The 14,999-nt window shown below is 42.6% G+C and overlaps 1 protein-coding gene across 2 annotated transcripts in view; it reads left to right on the forward strand.

Moving 5' to 3' along the window:
- Positions 1 to 14,999, forward strand: part of slc38a9 (solute carrier family 38 member 9) — an 85,442-nt gene that overhangs the window by 30,386 nt on the left and 40,057 nt on the right. For both annotated transcript variants that reach the window (XM_061733554.1, XM_061733555.1), the window contains exon 3: positions 4,554 to 4,683. In XM_061733554.1, coding sequence (XP_061589538.1) covers positions 4,554 to 4,683 — 130 coding nt within the window. The remainder of the gene's footprint in view (positions 1 to 4,553; positions 4,684 to 14,999) is intronic.

Here is a 14,999-nt window from a genome sequence, read left to right on the forward strand (position 1 = left end):
ATGGGTGATATCCCCTTGTGCCGTATGGCATCGCCAGCAGATGTTGGAAAGACTCAGTCCTGCCTTATGCTTTCTCACAGGTGTCCAATAGAGTCTGTTGAATCTTGAATTGAACCAGTTTAGACCTGGCGTCCCTCATTGGTGTAAGCATCTCCTTCACCAGTTTGTGCCACTCATCATCCTCATATGATCCCCAAATCCCTTTCCCACGCAGCTTTTAGGCCCATGATAGCGTTATTAAGTCCATCCGTGAGGTAGTTATATATTTGACCTGCCAGGTGTGGAAGGGTACTCAGCAACTTCAATTTAGAGCACATGGAGGACTGAGTAGGCAGCCTGGTGTCCATAGGGCCTACTTTAGATAGACAGTCTCTAAGTTGTAGAAATCTCCAGAAATCTTTCCTTTGTAAATCATAAAGTTCTCTTAATTCTTCAAATGTTCTCAGTGCATTATTATGGTAAAGATCTCCGATGTGCTCAACCCCCTTCCTATGCCACTCTTTCCAAAAGAACATCTTCCCTCCTATTCTCAATTTTGGATTATTCCATATCGAGGCCGACTCTATCAAGAAAGGGGATGCTCCCTCCCTTCTGTGCATGCGATGCCAGGTATTCCTAGTATGAGAGATTATTGGGTTCTGACTATCAGTCTTCAGATCCTGACTTAGGTAATCTGTTGCTCTGAATGGGGCGTTCACTTCTTCCTCCAAGTCTACCCACAGAGGTCTGTCCTCCCTACACGAGAAAAGGGAGACTATCTGAGCCCCTAAGAATGCTTCCTGTTAGAGCTTCATATTCGGAAGTCTTAGCCCCCCATGTTCTATCTTCACGTGTAGTCTTGATAACTTCATCCTAGCCTTTTTACCTGCCCAAATAAACTGACTGAACATCTTATCTATTGTCTGGAATGTAGTCACTGGCACGCTCAGGGGTAGCATGTTTAAAAGATAGTTCAGTTTGGGAGCTACCACCATTTTTATAACTTGGATTCTCCCCCATAATGAAATCTGCAATTTATCCCATCCCTTGAGGAGGAGTTCTATCTTATACAATACTGGGTCAAAATTATCAGATATCATATTTTCAAGTCCGGGGTTTAAAAGTATGCCCAAATATTTCAGATTTTTTGGCACCCACTGAAATTTCCAATTTTGAAAAATGCTTCTATAACAATGCTTCGACAGGGGCATCACCTCAGATTTGGCCCAATTTATTTTATACCCCGATATTTCCGAAAAAGAGTTGATCAGATTCAGCATTGGGGGTACAGATCTCTGCGGGTCCAACATCAGAACCAGAATATCATCTGCAAAAATTAACATTTTGTTTTCCCGGCCACCCATTGTGACACCCCTAACTGATTCATTTAGTCTTATAGCCTCTGCTAAGGGCTCCAGTGCAATAATAAACAATAGCGGTGAGAGTGGGTCTCCCTGCTTAGTCCCACGTCCGGGGGAGAAAGCAGTCGACCTCAGACCATTGGTTGTTACCATAGATTTAGGTTGACTGTATATAAGCTTTATGATATCTTGAAACATAGGTCCAAATTCAAATTCTTTTAAGGTAAAAATTAGATAACAACAGCTAACGCGATCAAACGCTTTGTCCGCGTCCAGAGACAACGCAGCTATTGGGGTGTCCATGTCTTTAGACTTCCAAATTAAATGCAGGAGGCGTCTGAGGCTGTCAGAAGAGGTCCTGCCTTTCACAAACCCCACCTGGTCCGGATGTATAATTGTCCTTATTATATTATTCACTCTCATTGCGAAAAGCTTTGTAAATAACTTGGCCGCCATGGCCCCGCCATCAGCTTCACCATCAGCTTCACTGCTCGCTTCGTTGCTAATTACCTTGCTGGCTCGGGTCTGTTTCGAAAATACTTTGTTGATTTTAGGACCAGGAGTATTTCCCACTCGAGATTTTTTAGGTTTGGTCATAAGGTCCATCTTTTTAGCCACTTTGTGTATAAATATTAATGAGTTTGGCGAATATTATTTAGTAAATTAAGTTGAAGCATCTCTGCCTCTTCAGTGAGCAGCCGCTCCTTGCCACACCATCACCGGAAGTCCTCATCCATTTATTGAGTCTAAGTAAGTGAAGAATGTGCTGGAGTAGTGCCATCTTTAGGGTTTACAGAGAATCGTCTGAAAAAGAGAAAAAAAATGACAGACCGGAGACTTCCGGTGGTTCCTCTTTCACCGGTGCTTTGAGGTGGTGCGTGCTGCAAAAACTCAGAATCTTACCAGGAATATTTGTCTTATTTCTAGTTAAAATCATTTTTAGTAAAAAAAAATCTTATTAGACTTAAAACAAGACTCATCACTGGAAAAAAACAACAATTTTCACCTGTTTCAAGTAGATTTTCACTTAAAATAAGTAGAAAAATCTGCCAGTGGAACAAGATTTTTTTGCTTGTAATGAGAAGATAAATCTTGTCCCACTGGCAGATTGTTCTACTTATTTCAAGTGAAAATTTACTTGAAACAGGTGAAAATGGTCAAATAAGTTATTTTTCTGGTAATGACTCTTGTTTTAAGTGTAATGCGTTTTTCTTTTGACTGAAATGAGACATTTTAACTAGAAATAAGACAAATATTCTTGTTAAGATTTTTTTTGTTTTTGCAGTGAGGCACCGGGAGAATGGCGAGGGACGGTTTTACGGGGACAATGTGGTGCACTTAATGTGCCACACCTGTGCATAGTCCCCACTTACAGGTTGTGTTGTGTGATATGTGGTTTTAATGCCAGCACATGCAGGATGTTCGTCTGGGTCAGGGCTCTGCAACCTTTATTATCAAAAGAGCCATTTTGCCCCCACTTCTACAAAAAACAAAACTGTAGGGAGCCGCAAAAAATAACAGAGATTTTAAAAGTTTTCATCTTTCATTTATTTTAGCTGTTACAACCACTAAATATAACACAAGTGCATTTGTAGGTGTACTTTGAAATAGATTAAACATAGATTTATATATTCATATAAATAAAAAATGTTGCTGCAGCTTTAAAAATAAATATAAAATAATAGATGAATAAACAAATAGATGTTCTGGCATTTTTATGAACGAATCTTTCATATATTCCCCCGTCTTTACGACCTCCAGAGCTGCCACCAAACCAGCAGCGCTAGTTGACTGTTGGGAGGTTTTCCACTTCTTGAAAGATAGTTCGCTCTCTTCAGCTTTTCGTAGCAGTTCCGGTTCATTCGGGTATTTTCCGGCAAATGCAGATTGCTTGTTTTGGAAGTGTCTTTCAATGTTACATTTCTTGTTGTTCAATATCTTCTCGCCACATATGAAGCTCGAAGGTGAGCCGCAGGCGTCGTTGGCGATGAAGGCAAATGAATACGGCTGACGACGTTATGTGACTGAAGTATATTTTTGTTGACAAATTAGAAATTAAAAATTGTTCTTTTTAAAATGTAATGGCATCAACTCAAACTCCAAGTTAACTGCCCAACAAAATAAACGAATCATATGAATAAAAATGAAAAATGAATGAGTTAAAAGATGGATGCAGATTTTTGTTACCAAAAGTGGTAAAAGAAGTTAAAAGAAGATGTATTTCTTAAAGGGGTCCAGCTGTGGAATAGTGTTGATCTCAAACTTAAGCAATGTACTTCCTTTGTTATGTTCAAAAAATCATTATGTGCATTTATATTTGGGAGTTATGGCTGTAATTGAAAAAAGGGGAAAAGAGATATGTATATGTGTGTGTATATGCATCTAGGTGTGTACATGTATGTATGCAAGTGTATGTACAGTATACAGGACTGTCTCAGAAAATTAGAATATTGTGATGAAGTTCTTTATTTTCTGTAATGCAATTAAAAAAACAAAAATGTCATACATTCTGGATTCATTACAAATCAACTGAAATATTGCAAGCCTTTTATTAGTTTAATATTGCTGATTATAGCTTACAGTTTAAGATTAAGATTCCCAGAATATTCAAATTTTTTGAGATAGGATATTTGAGTTTTCTTAAGCTTATATATATATATATATATATATATATATATATATATATATATATATATATATATATATATATATATATATATATATATATATTATATTTATTTTTATTTTATGTTAGTTTATGATTTATTTAATGTTAGTTGTTAAATTTCTGGAAAATAAAAAAGTCAAGTCATACATGAGAGAAACTATTCAGTTTGTGGCAAAATATTTGTACTTGTATGAAACTGAAGATGCATAATGCAAACCTGACATTTACTTTTAGTTCAGTTTGTGGAAAATGGTTGGCCTGGCTTTCTCTTTAAAACTTAAACATAAAGCATTACAAACTGTAACAATAGAGCAAACGCACAACATTGTTTTTTATTTTGTGTCTTTCAAATAAAAGACAATTTTTTCCAGTCAAATATTCCTCATTCAAGGTTGTTAAAAGAATACTGCTATAATATCGTATCCTTATCGTGACCTCAATATCGTGTATCGTAGCGTATCGTTACACCCCTAATTATGACGCTACGTTGATTCTTGGAAGTTTTTGATGTGTGAAATGTTGGGAACAATCCCGTGTACTTGCAGGCCTTTCCATGTGGAGCCGAGGAACATCGTGGGCGATGATCCGCAGGAGAGGATTTCTGCCGAGGCCGCCATCCTGAACAGCAGAGTCCATTACTACGGAAGACTGACCGGCTCCTCCGACAGACTCTTGGTAGGTCACGTGACTCTTGAGTCGCTTAATAAATGCATTGCTATTGTTTATTGGATCCCCATTAGTTGTCACCATGGTGACGACTATTATTCCTGGGGTCCCTGAAAAGCAATACAAATAACAGTTCCTATACAGTGCAGGACCAGAGCAATTGTTTCTTTTTTGCATTTTTCTTCTGTTGGACTGGCTATTAGAATGTCATCTACATACACCAGAATCTGAGTCATCGGCGAGTGTTGATGTGTACTCAGACATGCCATTATCTCCTGCGAAAAGATTGTTGGGCTATCACAAAAACCTTCGGGAAGCCGGGCATATGTGTACTTATGACCTCCAAATGTGAAGCGGAACCAGTGGCGGGCCTGTTGGCTCTGCGGGATGGAGAACAAAGCGTTGCTCAGATCCACCACGGTGAAATACTCTTGTTAGGGTTTCAGCTCGTTCAGCAACGTGTATGGGTCTGGTACACAGGGGGCTCTTGACTGGACAGCAGCATTGACATGTCTGAAGTTATGGACCAATCTCCATGCTCCAGTTTCAGCCTTCTTGACCGGAAAGATGGGGGTATTACACTCACATGTGGGATCTTCAAGTAGAACACCTGCTTTCACCATGTCTTCAATTACTGGTTTAATGGATATTGTTTTACTCTGGGTCTATAGGAGGTCTTAGGGGTGATGACTACTTCCTTGGATGTAGTCATAAGTCCTACATCAGTCTTTGATGCTGACCACCGTGGCTGGGACACCAGGGAAATCTTGTGCAGTATGGCAGATGAGGTTCTGATGTCATTCTGTCAAATGGATCTTCATTTGTGCCACGGTGGTCCAGCTGAGGGCTGTTCTCTTCACTAGGCCATATTCTCTGGACTCATATTCAGCAGTTCTTGGTCCAGTTTGTGTCCACTTCTTTTTTGGCATGTTCTTAAATGTGAATGCTATTGGGCCTAGTTCTAGCGCCTTCCTGGTTTTCTGGAGAGGGAGATGTGTGGTGTGGTGTTTGACCAGAAACATCATAGGGCTCTTGCTTTGGTGGACACACTGACTGTAGCCCATGCATCTTCACCGGTGGTGGTGAACAGGTGGTTAACTGTGAGCGTTTGGGGGCCCAAGTGTTCAAACTTGTGGTCGTACTGCTCGTCTCCAGGTCCAACTCTCATGGTGACGTGGAGGGGCCACTTGGTTTGATGTTCACCTTTTACTCCACTGATTTTATCTTCTATGGCGCTTTCTACTGAGCCGGGACCCCCAGGAATGGGGTCCAGGGAGTAGAACTTTTTTGGTTTTCCGGCCCCTTGGATCACATGGATATTGGTCTCGTCACCTGGATCATCAGTGGCTTTCCTAACTTCTATCCCATCGTCAATCGGGATTAGACTGATCTTCAATTTCAGTAGGAGATCTCTCCCTAGAAGGTTTACTGGACAGTGCGGACTTAGCACAAATGCAGTTGTACTAACATTGCCCTCTTCGTCTTCAAAATCAATTGGTTTTGACCACTTCAGTAGACAGGTGTGGCCCCCTGCGGCGACTACTGTGATCAGCTTCTTTCCTGGCTCTACTCCTGGAGCTTTATCTTTCAAAACTGATTTGTCAGCACCAGAGTCACACAGAAACCTTATGGCTTTTCTTGGGGGACCTAATCTTAGGGTTTAATATGGCTTCTTTGGATCTGATGAGTTGAGAGAGCACAATTGGGTTAAGTCGAGGATGTCAACGGGGGAAGAGGTCTCGTTGTCATCGTCCTCTTCGTCCTCCACTGGATCCTCTTGGCGTCATTCTTGGTGGTCATCGTAACGTGGGTTATGTGGTGGTGGGCGCTTCTCTTTGCGAGGCTCAGGGCATTCTCTAGCATAGTGGCCTAGTCAGCCGCAGTTGTAGCATTTATCATCACGACGCCTTGGTCCCCTTGGGCGTCCTTCTCCAGAACGCGGACCTTTGGGATGCTCGTGCTTCCTGGGGGGTCTTCTATCCTCTTGGTAGAAAACTTCTTCTTGACCTTTCCCTGGAAGGGTCAGGGCTGCCAGAGCTTGGGTCAGGGCATGGACTTGGGTGTGACGCAATGTTTGGTGATGAAACCTGAAACTCGTGGGAGGAAACCTGTCATGATGCTTTGCTTTAATTGTCTTTGGTAGGCGCTGTCAGGGTTTTGGTCTTCCTCCAGTCCGCTGTGTGCTTTGAAGATCTCTTCCATTCTTCCTCTGAAGACATGTACATCTTCATCCTGTCTTTGGCTTGTGACGTTGATGTTACCATAATCTGGGGTAGCAGTCCAGGCTTGGCGGACTCGTCCCATTACTCCTTCTACCTGGACGTTAAGGGGGGCACCTGGTTGCAGGATTTCATTTTGGTCATTTCTTGGGTTGAACTTTTCCTTGACTCTGGCCCAATTGTGGCCTAAACTAGTTCTGAAAGCCTTTTCTACTTCAACCCCGCTTAACCCATATCCATGTCCGGACCACGGCTCTGGGTGTGACGTCATGTTGTGGAGGCGGAGCCTGCATCGGGATTGGTTGTTGGGACAGGGACAGCATCGGGATTAGTTGTGGAGGCGGAGCCTGCATCGGGATTAGTTGTGGAGGCGGAGCCTGCATCGGGATTGGTTGTGGGGCGTCTCCTAGGTTCTCGTCAAGTTGTGGTTGGGGCTGGACGGTGCGTGAGCGTGCACCTGTTTCTTCATCTGCTCCGACCTTCATCATGGCTGCGGTGCAATTTTCCTTCTTCAACATTTTTCTCTTCTTTTTTTCTTCACGAGCCGCTTCTCTCTTCTTTGCTTGCTCAATCCAAATTTCAATATTCCCCAACTGTCTTCTCATCTTATCATTTATTTTGCCAGTCTTCATTCTTTCCTCGTGTTGCAACGTTTTTTTCATTTCAATCAGCTTAGAGGTGTTCAATTCACCATCTAAACCATGTCTCTTCTGCCATTCTTTTACAGGTTCGCAACTTTCAGGAAAATGTTGCATCATATACTGTGTATCGGACGGCACTTCTTGAATGGAACTTTGTCCTATTTTGAACGTTTTCATCAGTTTTGCTTTTTGCTTTAAATTATTTTCTTTTTTTCTTTTTAAGTTCCGTATATTATTTCGCACAATATTTTTTCACAATCTTTACCTATTTTTAGGGACGTCTCCCGTCGACTAAGAGTCTTTTAGTCTTTTAAATTATTTTAGGTTTGCAATAAATTTTAGTTTAACCACGTATTTGTTATTTTAGCAAATTTTTTTAACTTTCTTAAAGCAGCACAACGTAACCTTCAGCTTTTGTTGAGTTTGGCGGCATCTTTTGGACAAAAGCGGTAGGGCTTTACCAGAAAGAACACTACGTTTCCCATGAGCACCAGCGCGTACTGCCGGAAAACTCCTGTCCCGTCGCGTGCATTTGTTTTGATAGCGAATGAAGACGGGACGGACTTTCAAAACTACTTTTCTGTTTCACCAAGTGAACAGACGGAACACAAAAAAAAGATGTTAAACTGCTGGAAAGGAACTGGAATTTACCGGGATACCTTAAACAAGGAAGCCAGGGAGCAGTATATGGAGAAAATCAGTGGTGTAAAGTAACGAAGTACAAGTACTTTGTTATTGTACTTAAGTAGGATTTTTGAGAATTTGTACTTTTATTGATACTTTCATTTTTCTGTACTTTTACTAATACTTGATTACATTTTCAAGGAAAAAATTGTACTTTTAATCCGCTATATTTAAAATTGGACACGTCGTTACTCGCTACAAATTAAAGTCTTACATTAAATGAAAATGTAGGCTATTGCCGTGAGAACAGCACAGCGGGGGCTGATTTATGGGTCCGCGTTACACCGGCGCAGAGCGTTACACCGGCGTAGGGTACGCGGCCGTAGCCTACGGCGTAGGGTGTGCGTCGATTTAACGTGGAACCATAAGGCGGACGGGAAGGAAGGGGGGCGCGTGAATTGCCCGTGATTGCCCGGCGGCGGCTCCGTGACGAGACACCTGGGGCGGACGGGGAGACTCGGCCTCCCCGAGAAGGAGACTCATCTCCCGGGGGAGTTGCGCTGCAGAGGCGGGCCGGAAAGGCCGGAGGAACCGCTGTCGCGTCGAGGACCGATGAAGACTGAAGCCTGAATTATCGGTCCGCGTTAAATGGACGCAAAGCCTACGCCGTAAGGTACGCGGCGAAGCGCACCGTACGATGCGTGTCGCCGCGTACCCTACGCCGTAGGCTCTGCGTTGGTGTAACGCGGAACCATAAATCAGCCTTGAGCGGCAGCCGACGCGTGTCCATGGGCACCATTGTTTCATTCCACCCCTTCTAAGGTGGTTTTGACATTAAAAAGTTCAATCAGTTGAAGAGTCTCCTGTCAGCAGGGCCAATGGGGTACAGCAGCAGTGATGAGCAAAGGGAAAAAATTAAAATGGGGTAAGGAATCAAACGCTAAAGGGGTCACAATAATATCACCATTATTTAGAGTTGTAAGCAAATTCTTGGATTCTTCATTTCTTTGCAATCCTTTTGAAAATAATTTTGTACTTTGAATTTTGTACTTTGTACTTTTTACTTTTTACTTTTGTACTTAAGTACATTTTACACCATGTACTTTTGGTACTTTATTATATTTAATTTGAGGTACTTTTATACTTTTACTTAAGTAATTTTCTTAATGGGTACTTTTTACTTTTACTTAAGTAATTTTCAAGCAGAAAATTTGTACTTTTACTTAAGTACAATATTTTTGTACTTTTTCCACCTCTGGAGAAAATAATGATTATTAACGGTTTGGATCCATATGAAATCCTTACTAAAGAATGGAGCTCCTCGTCGGAGCTCCACTCTTTAGTAAGGATTTACTGCCGCAGTTCTGCAGAACCCACGTCTCCGGCTACTTTGTTTAGGAGTGTTTGGCAGCTGCTTTGGTAAATGTTTGACTCGCCATGTGTTTCAATAAATTTGTATAATAGTACAACATACAGTACATGTTTTGTATCACTCTTACTTCTCTTTTCTTTTTTTGACTGCTATATTATGCGGAAGAAGCTCTGAGGCGTGAGCAATATTTTTGTTTTCCTCGTGAGATTATTTTTTTCCTCTGCAGCTACAAATAAGAGTTAATATTTTTTCCTCAACAAACTAGTTTTATTTGGGGTTAATTGCACTGCAGAGAGCTGACCAGCAACTGCGTTTAGCTGGCGAAGTGGGGAATAAAACCCGTGTTTTGATCCGACCCGGTCTGTGTGAGTGTTTGTGGTTTACTGTGTGGAAGGTTATGTTTGGTCGTTACAGCCACGATCCAACCGAGCCGACGACTCTTTCACTCTTTTACTCTGTTATATCAGATACTTGGCCTCCGTGCAGGAAAGCGGTGAAAAGTTAAACCATTAGCGATCTTTTCCCCACGTCTGTTACAGTATGTGTGGAGTTGCTGCAGCCACAACACAGCAACGGGTTACCAGCTTCTGCTGAGCTCTGCGCTCCACGCCCCGCCCATTTTCGTCTCGACTGCGAATCGGGAAGGAGGGGGAAGTGACGTATGCCGTAAAGCAGTCAAAGCCGTAAAAATTTTTAGTTTTTTAGTGTGGCAGGGTTCCTACCATGGTCCTCAAAGTTACATAGTACCAGTGAAGGCGATACAGACCCCTCAGACCATGACAGAGGTGTCATTAAACCTGTTGGAAGTTGATGTACCATCACAATGACCCTGGAAATATGATATTAAGGTGGAAAAGTTACATAGTGCCGCTTTAAGTTTCTTTCAGCTCATAAGTTTCCGTTTTGACAGTTTGGTTTTAGCGCTGATTAATTTAGTGAACAATTGAAACTTTACTTCATAATTTTGGAAACCCCAACATTGGCAATAAACAGTTTCAATCATGAACATTAGACAAAAACAAACATTAGACAAAAACCAATCCAATAGAATCCTCCTTTCGTTTTTTCCAATTACATTACTTTTAAGTCCTTGACTTTTATTTCATCACATGGGTACCAGACCCTCGTATTTTACCATAAAATACTTTAAACACATTTAATACCCCAGGTATTTATCGAGAGGAGTTTCTCTTACCAGTCTTTTAGGTGCCTTTCCTGGCTCGGGGGACCCGTCACCAGGCCTCGGATCGGCGCAGGACCAATTTCCTATTGGCCACGTTCCTGAAGTCGGAATGGCTGTCGACAGTTTTAGGGCGGCCACTTGATCCCACGTCGTCCCGATGCCACAGATCTTGGGTCCCGGGTTTCGGCACCAGAAAAATTTCGTAACCAAAGGGAAACACAAAGACTGTTGGAATAGTGGAATAGTTTTAACACACTTCTGCAGAAGGGGAGATAACAAGAATGTTTCTCCAAAGGTCCTCCTCCTGCATTATGCTTTTTATTTGAGAAACTTGACAGGAACTGACCATATGAGGACAGTGAACAGTAGACATTGGGTGGAAGTGATAACGTGTGGTTGATTCCTCTCATTACAGTGGACAGATGTCAACAGAACAGTCAAAGACCCTGAGTAGATCAGGAAGGGGCATTGTGACATTTATTAATAAAGCATGTGACAGTTTTCATAAGGACAAAAACAAGTTCAAAGGTTAGTTAACCTCACATGTTCCCAAAATAGAAATCATAAAAAATACAAAATAAAATAAAAACAAGCAATTCGCTGCAATAACTCAAAATCTTTTTTTTTTTTTTTTTTTAAACCTTGTCTGCACACATATTAATGATTGATACCATGACGGTAGAAACCAAAAGTATATATATGTGCATTATTACTATATTTAATATATATACATATATATATGCATACATATGCGTACACATACATAAATATACACATACAAACCCAGTCATTTTTTTTTTTTTTGTGTTTTTTTGGGGGTTGGGGGGGGGCTGACGACATCCACTGCCAATCCAGGAAGCAGGAACACACGGAAACACACATCAAGCACTGGAAATCTGCAACAAAAAACCACAAACAGAACACGAAACCGGCACAGAGCCAACCAAAACATGAACAGCAATCGACCTAAATCTTGAGATCTGATCGCAGGCCGACACGGAAGAGCCCGGAACCCAGGCCACGGCAACCCCACAGAGGGGAGAAGCAGGAGGGAGGCAACCCACCGCCTGCGAGCCCCCCCACACCCCCCGGCGGCGGCCGAGGGGGCCCGCGGGCGGGGCCCCCACGGCGCAGGAAGAAGCAGCCAGGGATCCCGCAGCGGCGGACCGCGACCCAGGCAATCCCCGGCCACCCGGTCACGCGGCCAGGGGGCCTCATCCTTCAGGCCAATGACCCCCACCCGGCAGGGGGCCAGCCTGCCCGGAGAGACAGAGCCTCCCCCGGCCGTCGAATAATATTGATAAATTATTAAGTTTTGTTGTCCTGCCAATGGAGGCCCAAATCCTCCATGGCAGGACCCTTCTATACCGCATTCTCACCGACACAGACACAATCACGCACCGTTTCCCCCTCCCCGGGGGGGTCCAGCACCGCCAGAAGGCACCCCAGGCTGCATGGCGAGCCCCGCCAGGCCCGGGTATCCCGACCCCCCATCCCAGGCCGGTGAGGGAACGCGGGTGATGTGGGACCCCCTCCCGCCCCTAGTGTTGAGTGCATGTGATAAATGCCATAAAAACAGGGAGGGGGAGGGCCAAGTATCCATTTGACACCGACACCCCCCCCCCCCCCCCCCCCCCCCCCCCCTCCCGAACTACGTGTCCTTGTCAAATGTATTTATTAAGTGTTGAATGTGCAGTGTCTATTTTGCTGTTAAAACCGTGAGGCGGGGAGTGCCGGGCCACGCGGGACAATGCCCCCCACGACCCGGACCCCCCGCCCTTCGCCTATGTGCGTATGAATCGTGTAGGGGGGGAAGGAGGGGGAGCGGAGGCCAAAGCCGGGAGGCAGGACCAGCAAAGCCGGCCCTGATAAGACACCCGCGCCCCCCCACCGGCCATCCAGTAGACGGGGGCCGGCCCTCCGAGCCGGGCCAGGGCCCCACCGTACCTCCACGGGCGCCCCCGGCGCCGCTGGAGCCCCCAGACGGAGGGGGAAATGGTCCAACACCCCCCCATTCATACTGACAACATAAGACATAGACACCTGGGAATGGTGCCACCCCGCCGCCGCGCCCGCCCGTGCACCCCCCGGTCAGGGGAGGCCCGATCCCCTAATATACATACCGTGGGGCACACTGGGATTCTGTAGTTGATCCATGTGGATAAATCCTCACAAATCTCCTTCCAGAACCTCTGTACCGGTGTGCAGAACCATAAAGCATGCATATAATTATCAGGAGTGTTCTCTGTGCACTGTGAACAGATATTAGAGGTGACAAAGCCCATCTGGAACATCCTTTGTCCAGTATAATGTATTCTATGAAGAACTTTGTACTGTATAAGTTGTAAGTTTGGGTTTTTAGTCATAGTAAACGTATTTAAGCATATTTGTGACCAAGAAAACTGGTCAGTATTAAGAGAGAGGTCCGCCTCCCACTTGGAAATCGGGAGAGAGACTGAATCGTCCAGTTTAGACACTAACCTGTAGAGTTTTGATAACAACTTTAAAGTGCTTAGATTCAATAAATCTATTATCTTAGCGGGAAGATGTAAGTTTAATTGACTAATTTTGTATGTTTTATTTATTATGGCCTTAAGTTGATACTGAAAGGTACAAACTGTCCTCCTACAATTACGTGCTGTAAGTACCGTATTCCTTGATCTCTCCATTGAACGAAATTAACCATCTTTTTATCATTTTTCACGATGTCTGGGTTGTTCCATATGGGTGTACGGTCACATGGAAAAGGAGAAATTTTAGCTACTTTAAGAAATTCCCACCAAGCTGATAAAGTTGTGCTAATATTAATGCTTTTGAAACATTGATGACGTTTGATACTTTGACTAATAAATGGTAACTCTGAGATTTATAGTTCGTTGCAAACACTTGCTCTGAGTCCAGCCATTGACTATCTAAAGGATGATGTTTTGACCATTTTACAATATACTGTAATTTATTGGCAAGGAAGTAATACTGAAAATTAGGTAGCTCTAAACCTCCATATTCTTTAGATTTTTGCAATGTCTTTAAACTAATACGTGGAGTTTTATTTTTCCACAGAAATTTTGAAACACATGAGTCCAACGATTTAAACCAGGAAAGAGGGGGTTTGCATGGTATCATTGAGAAAAAATAATTTACTTTTGGTAAAACCATCATTTTAATGGTGGCTATTCTACCCATGAGTGAAATGGGGAGAGAGCTCCATCTGGAAAGATCATCTTCTATTTTCTTTATAAGCTGAACATAATTTAATTTTATTAACTCTGACAGCCTAGGGGAGATGTTTATGCCTAAATATCTAATGTTCCCTGATTGTAATTGAGTATTGGTTATATTCCTAAAATTGCAGTTAACACACAAAACAGTGGATTTAGACCAATTAATAGAATAATCAGACAGAGATGAAAATCCCTCTATAAGTGCGAGTCTGTGATAGTGAAGATCGTGAGTTCTGGAGGAAGAGGAGTACGTCATCCGCATAAAGACTTATTTTGTGCTCTACTATTTTGCATTGTATACCTTTTAATATTTTGATTTTGTCTAATAGCTGCTGCTAAAGGTTCGATAAATAATGAGGGAGATAGAGGGCAACCCTGTCTAGTGCCTCTTTGCAAGGTAAAACTTGTAGAGATTTGATAATTTGTCCTTACACGTGCCTTGGGAGAGCTGTATAATATTTTTATCCAGTCAATGAAAGATTCACCAAATCCAAGTTTATGTAAGGTTGCGAATAGAAACTTTCAAATTACCTTATCAAATGCTTTTTCCGCGTCTAAGGATATAATAGTAGTTTCCTGTTTATTGATACTCAAATATAATATTTAATAATCTGCGAATATTAGTAGAGGAATGTCTACCTTTAATGAAGCGTGTTTGATCCGGATGTATAATAGAAGGGGTGACTCTTTTCAGACGTTCAGTAAGGGCCTTGCTAATTATTTTAAGGTCTACATTTATCAATGAAATTGGGCGGTAGCTCGATGGGAGCAAAGGATCTTTGTCCGGTTTTAATAAAAGACTAATATTAGCAGAGTTCATATTTAAGGGTAAGCTTTTATTCTCCCTAATATTTAGAATCATTTTATAAAATGTTGGTGCTAATATGCTCCAGAATTCCTTATAAAATTCAGCTGGGAAACCGTCTGGGCCCGGAGCTTTATTATTGGGCATATGTTGAAGAGCTTCATGGAGTTCTCCTATTGAGAGCGGTGAATCTAAATTCGTAACCTGTTCCTGATGTAACTTTGGCAGGTTAATTTCTCCAAGAAACTCATTAATGGATT

This window comes from Cololabis saira, chromosome 11, assembly GCF_033807715.1.
Source record: "Cololabis saira isolate AMF1-May2022 chromosome 11, fColSai1.1, whole genome shotgun sequence".
Lineage (NCBI taxonomy): Eukaryota > Metazoa > Chordata > Actinopteri > Beloniformes > Belonidae > Cololabis > Cololabis saira.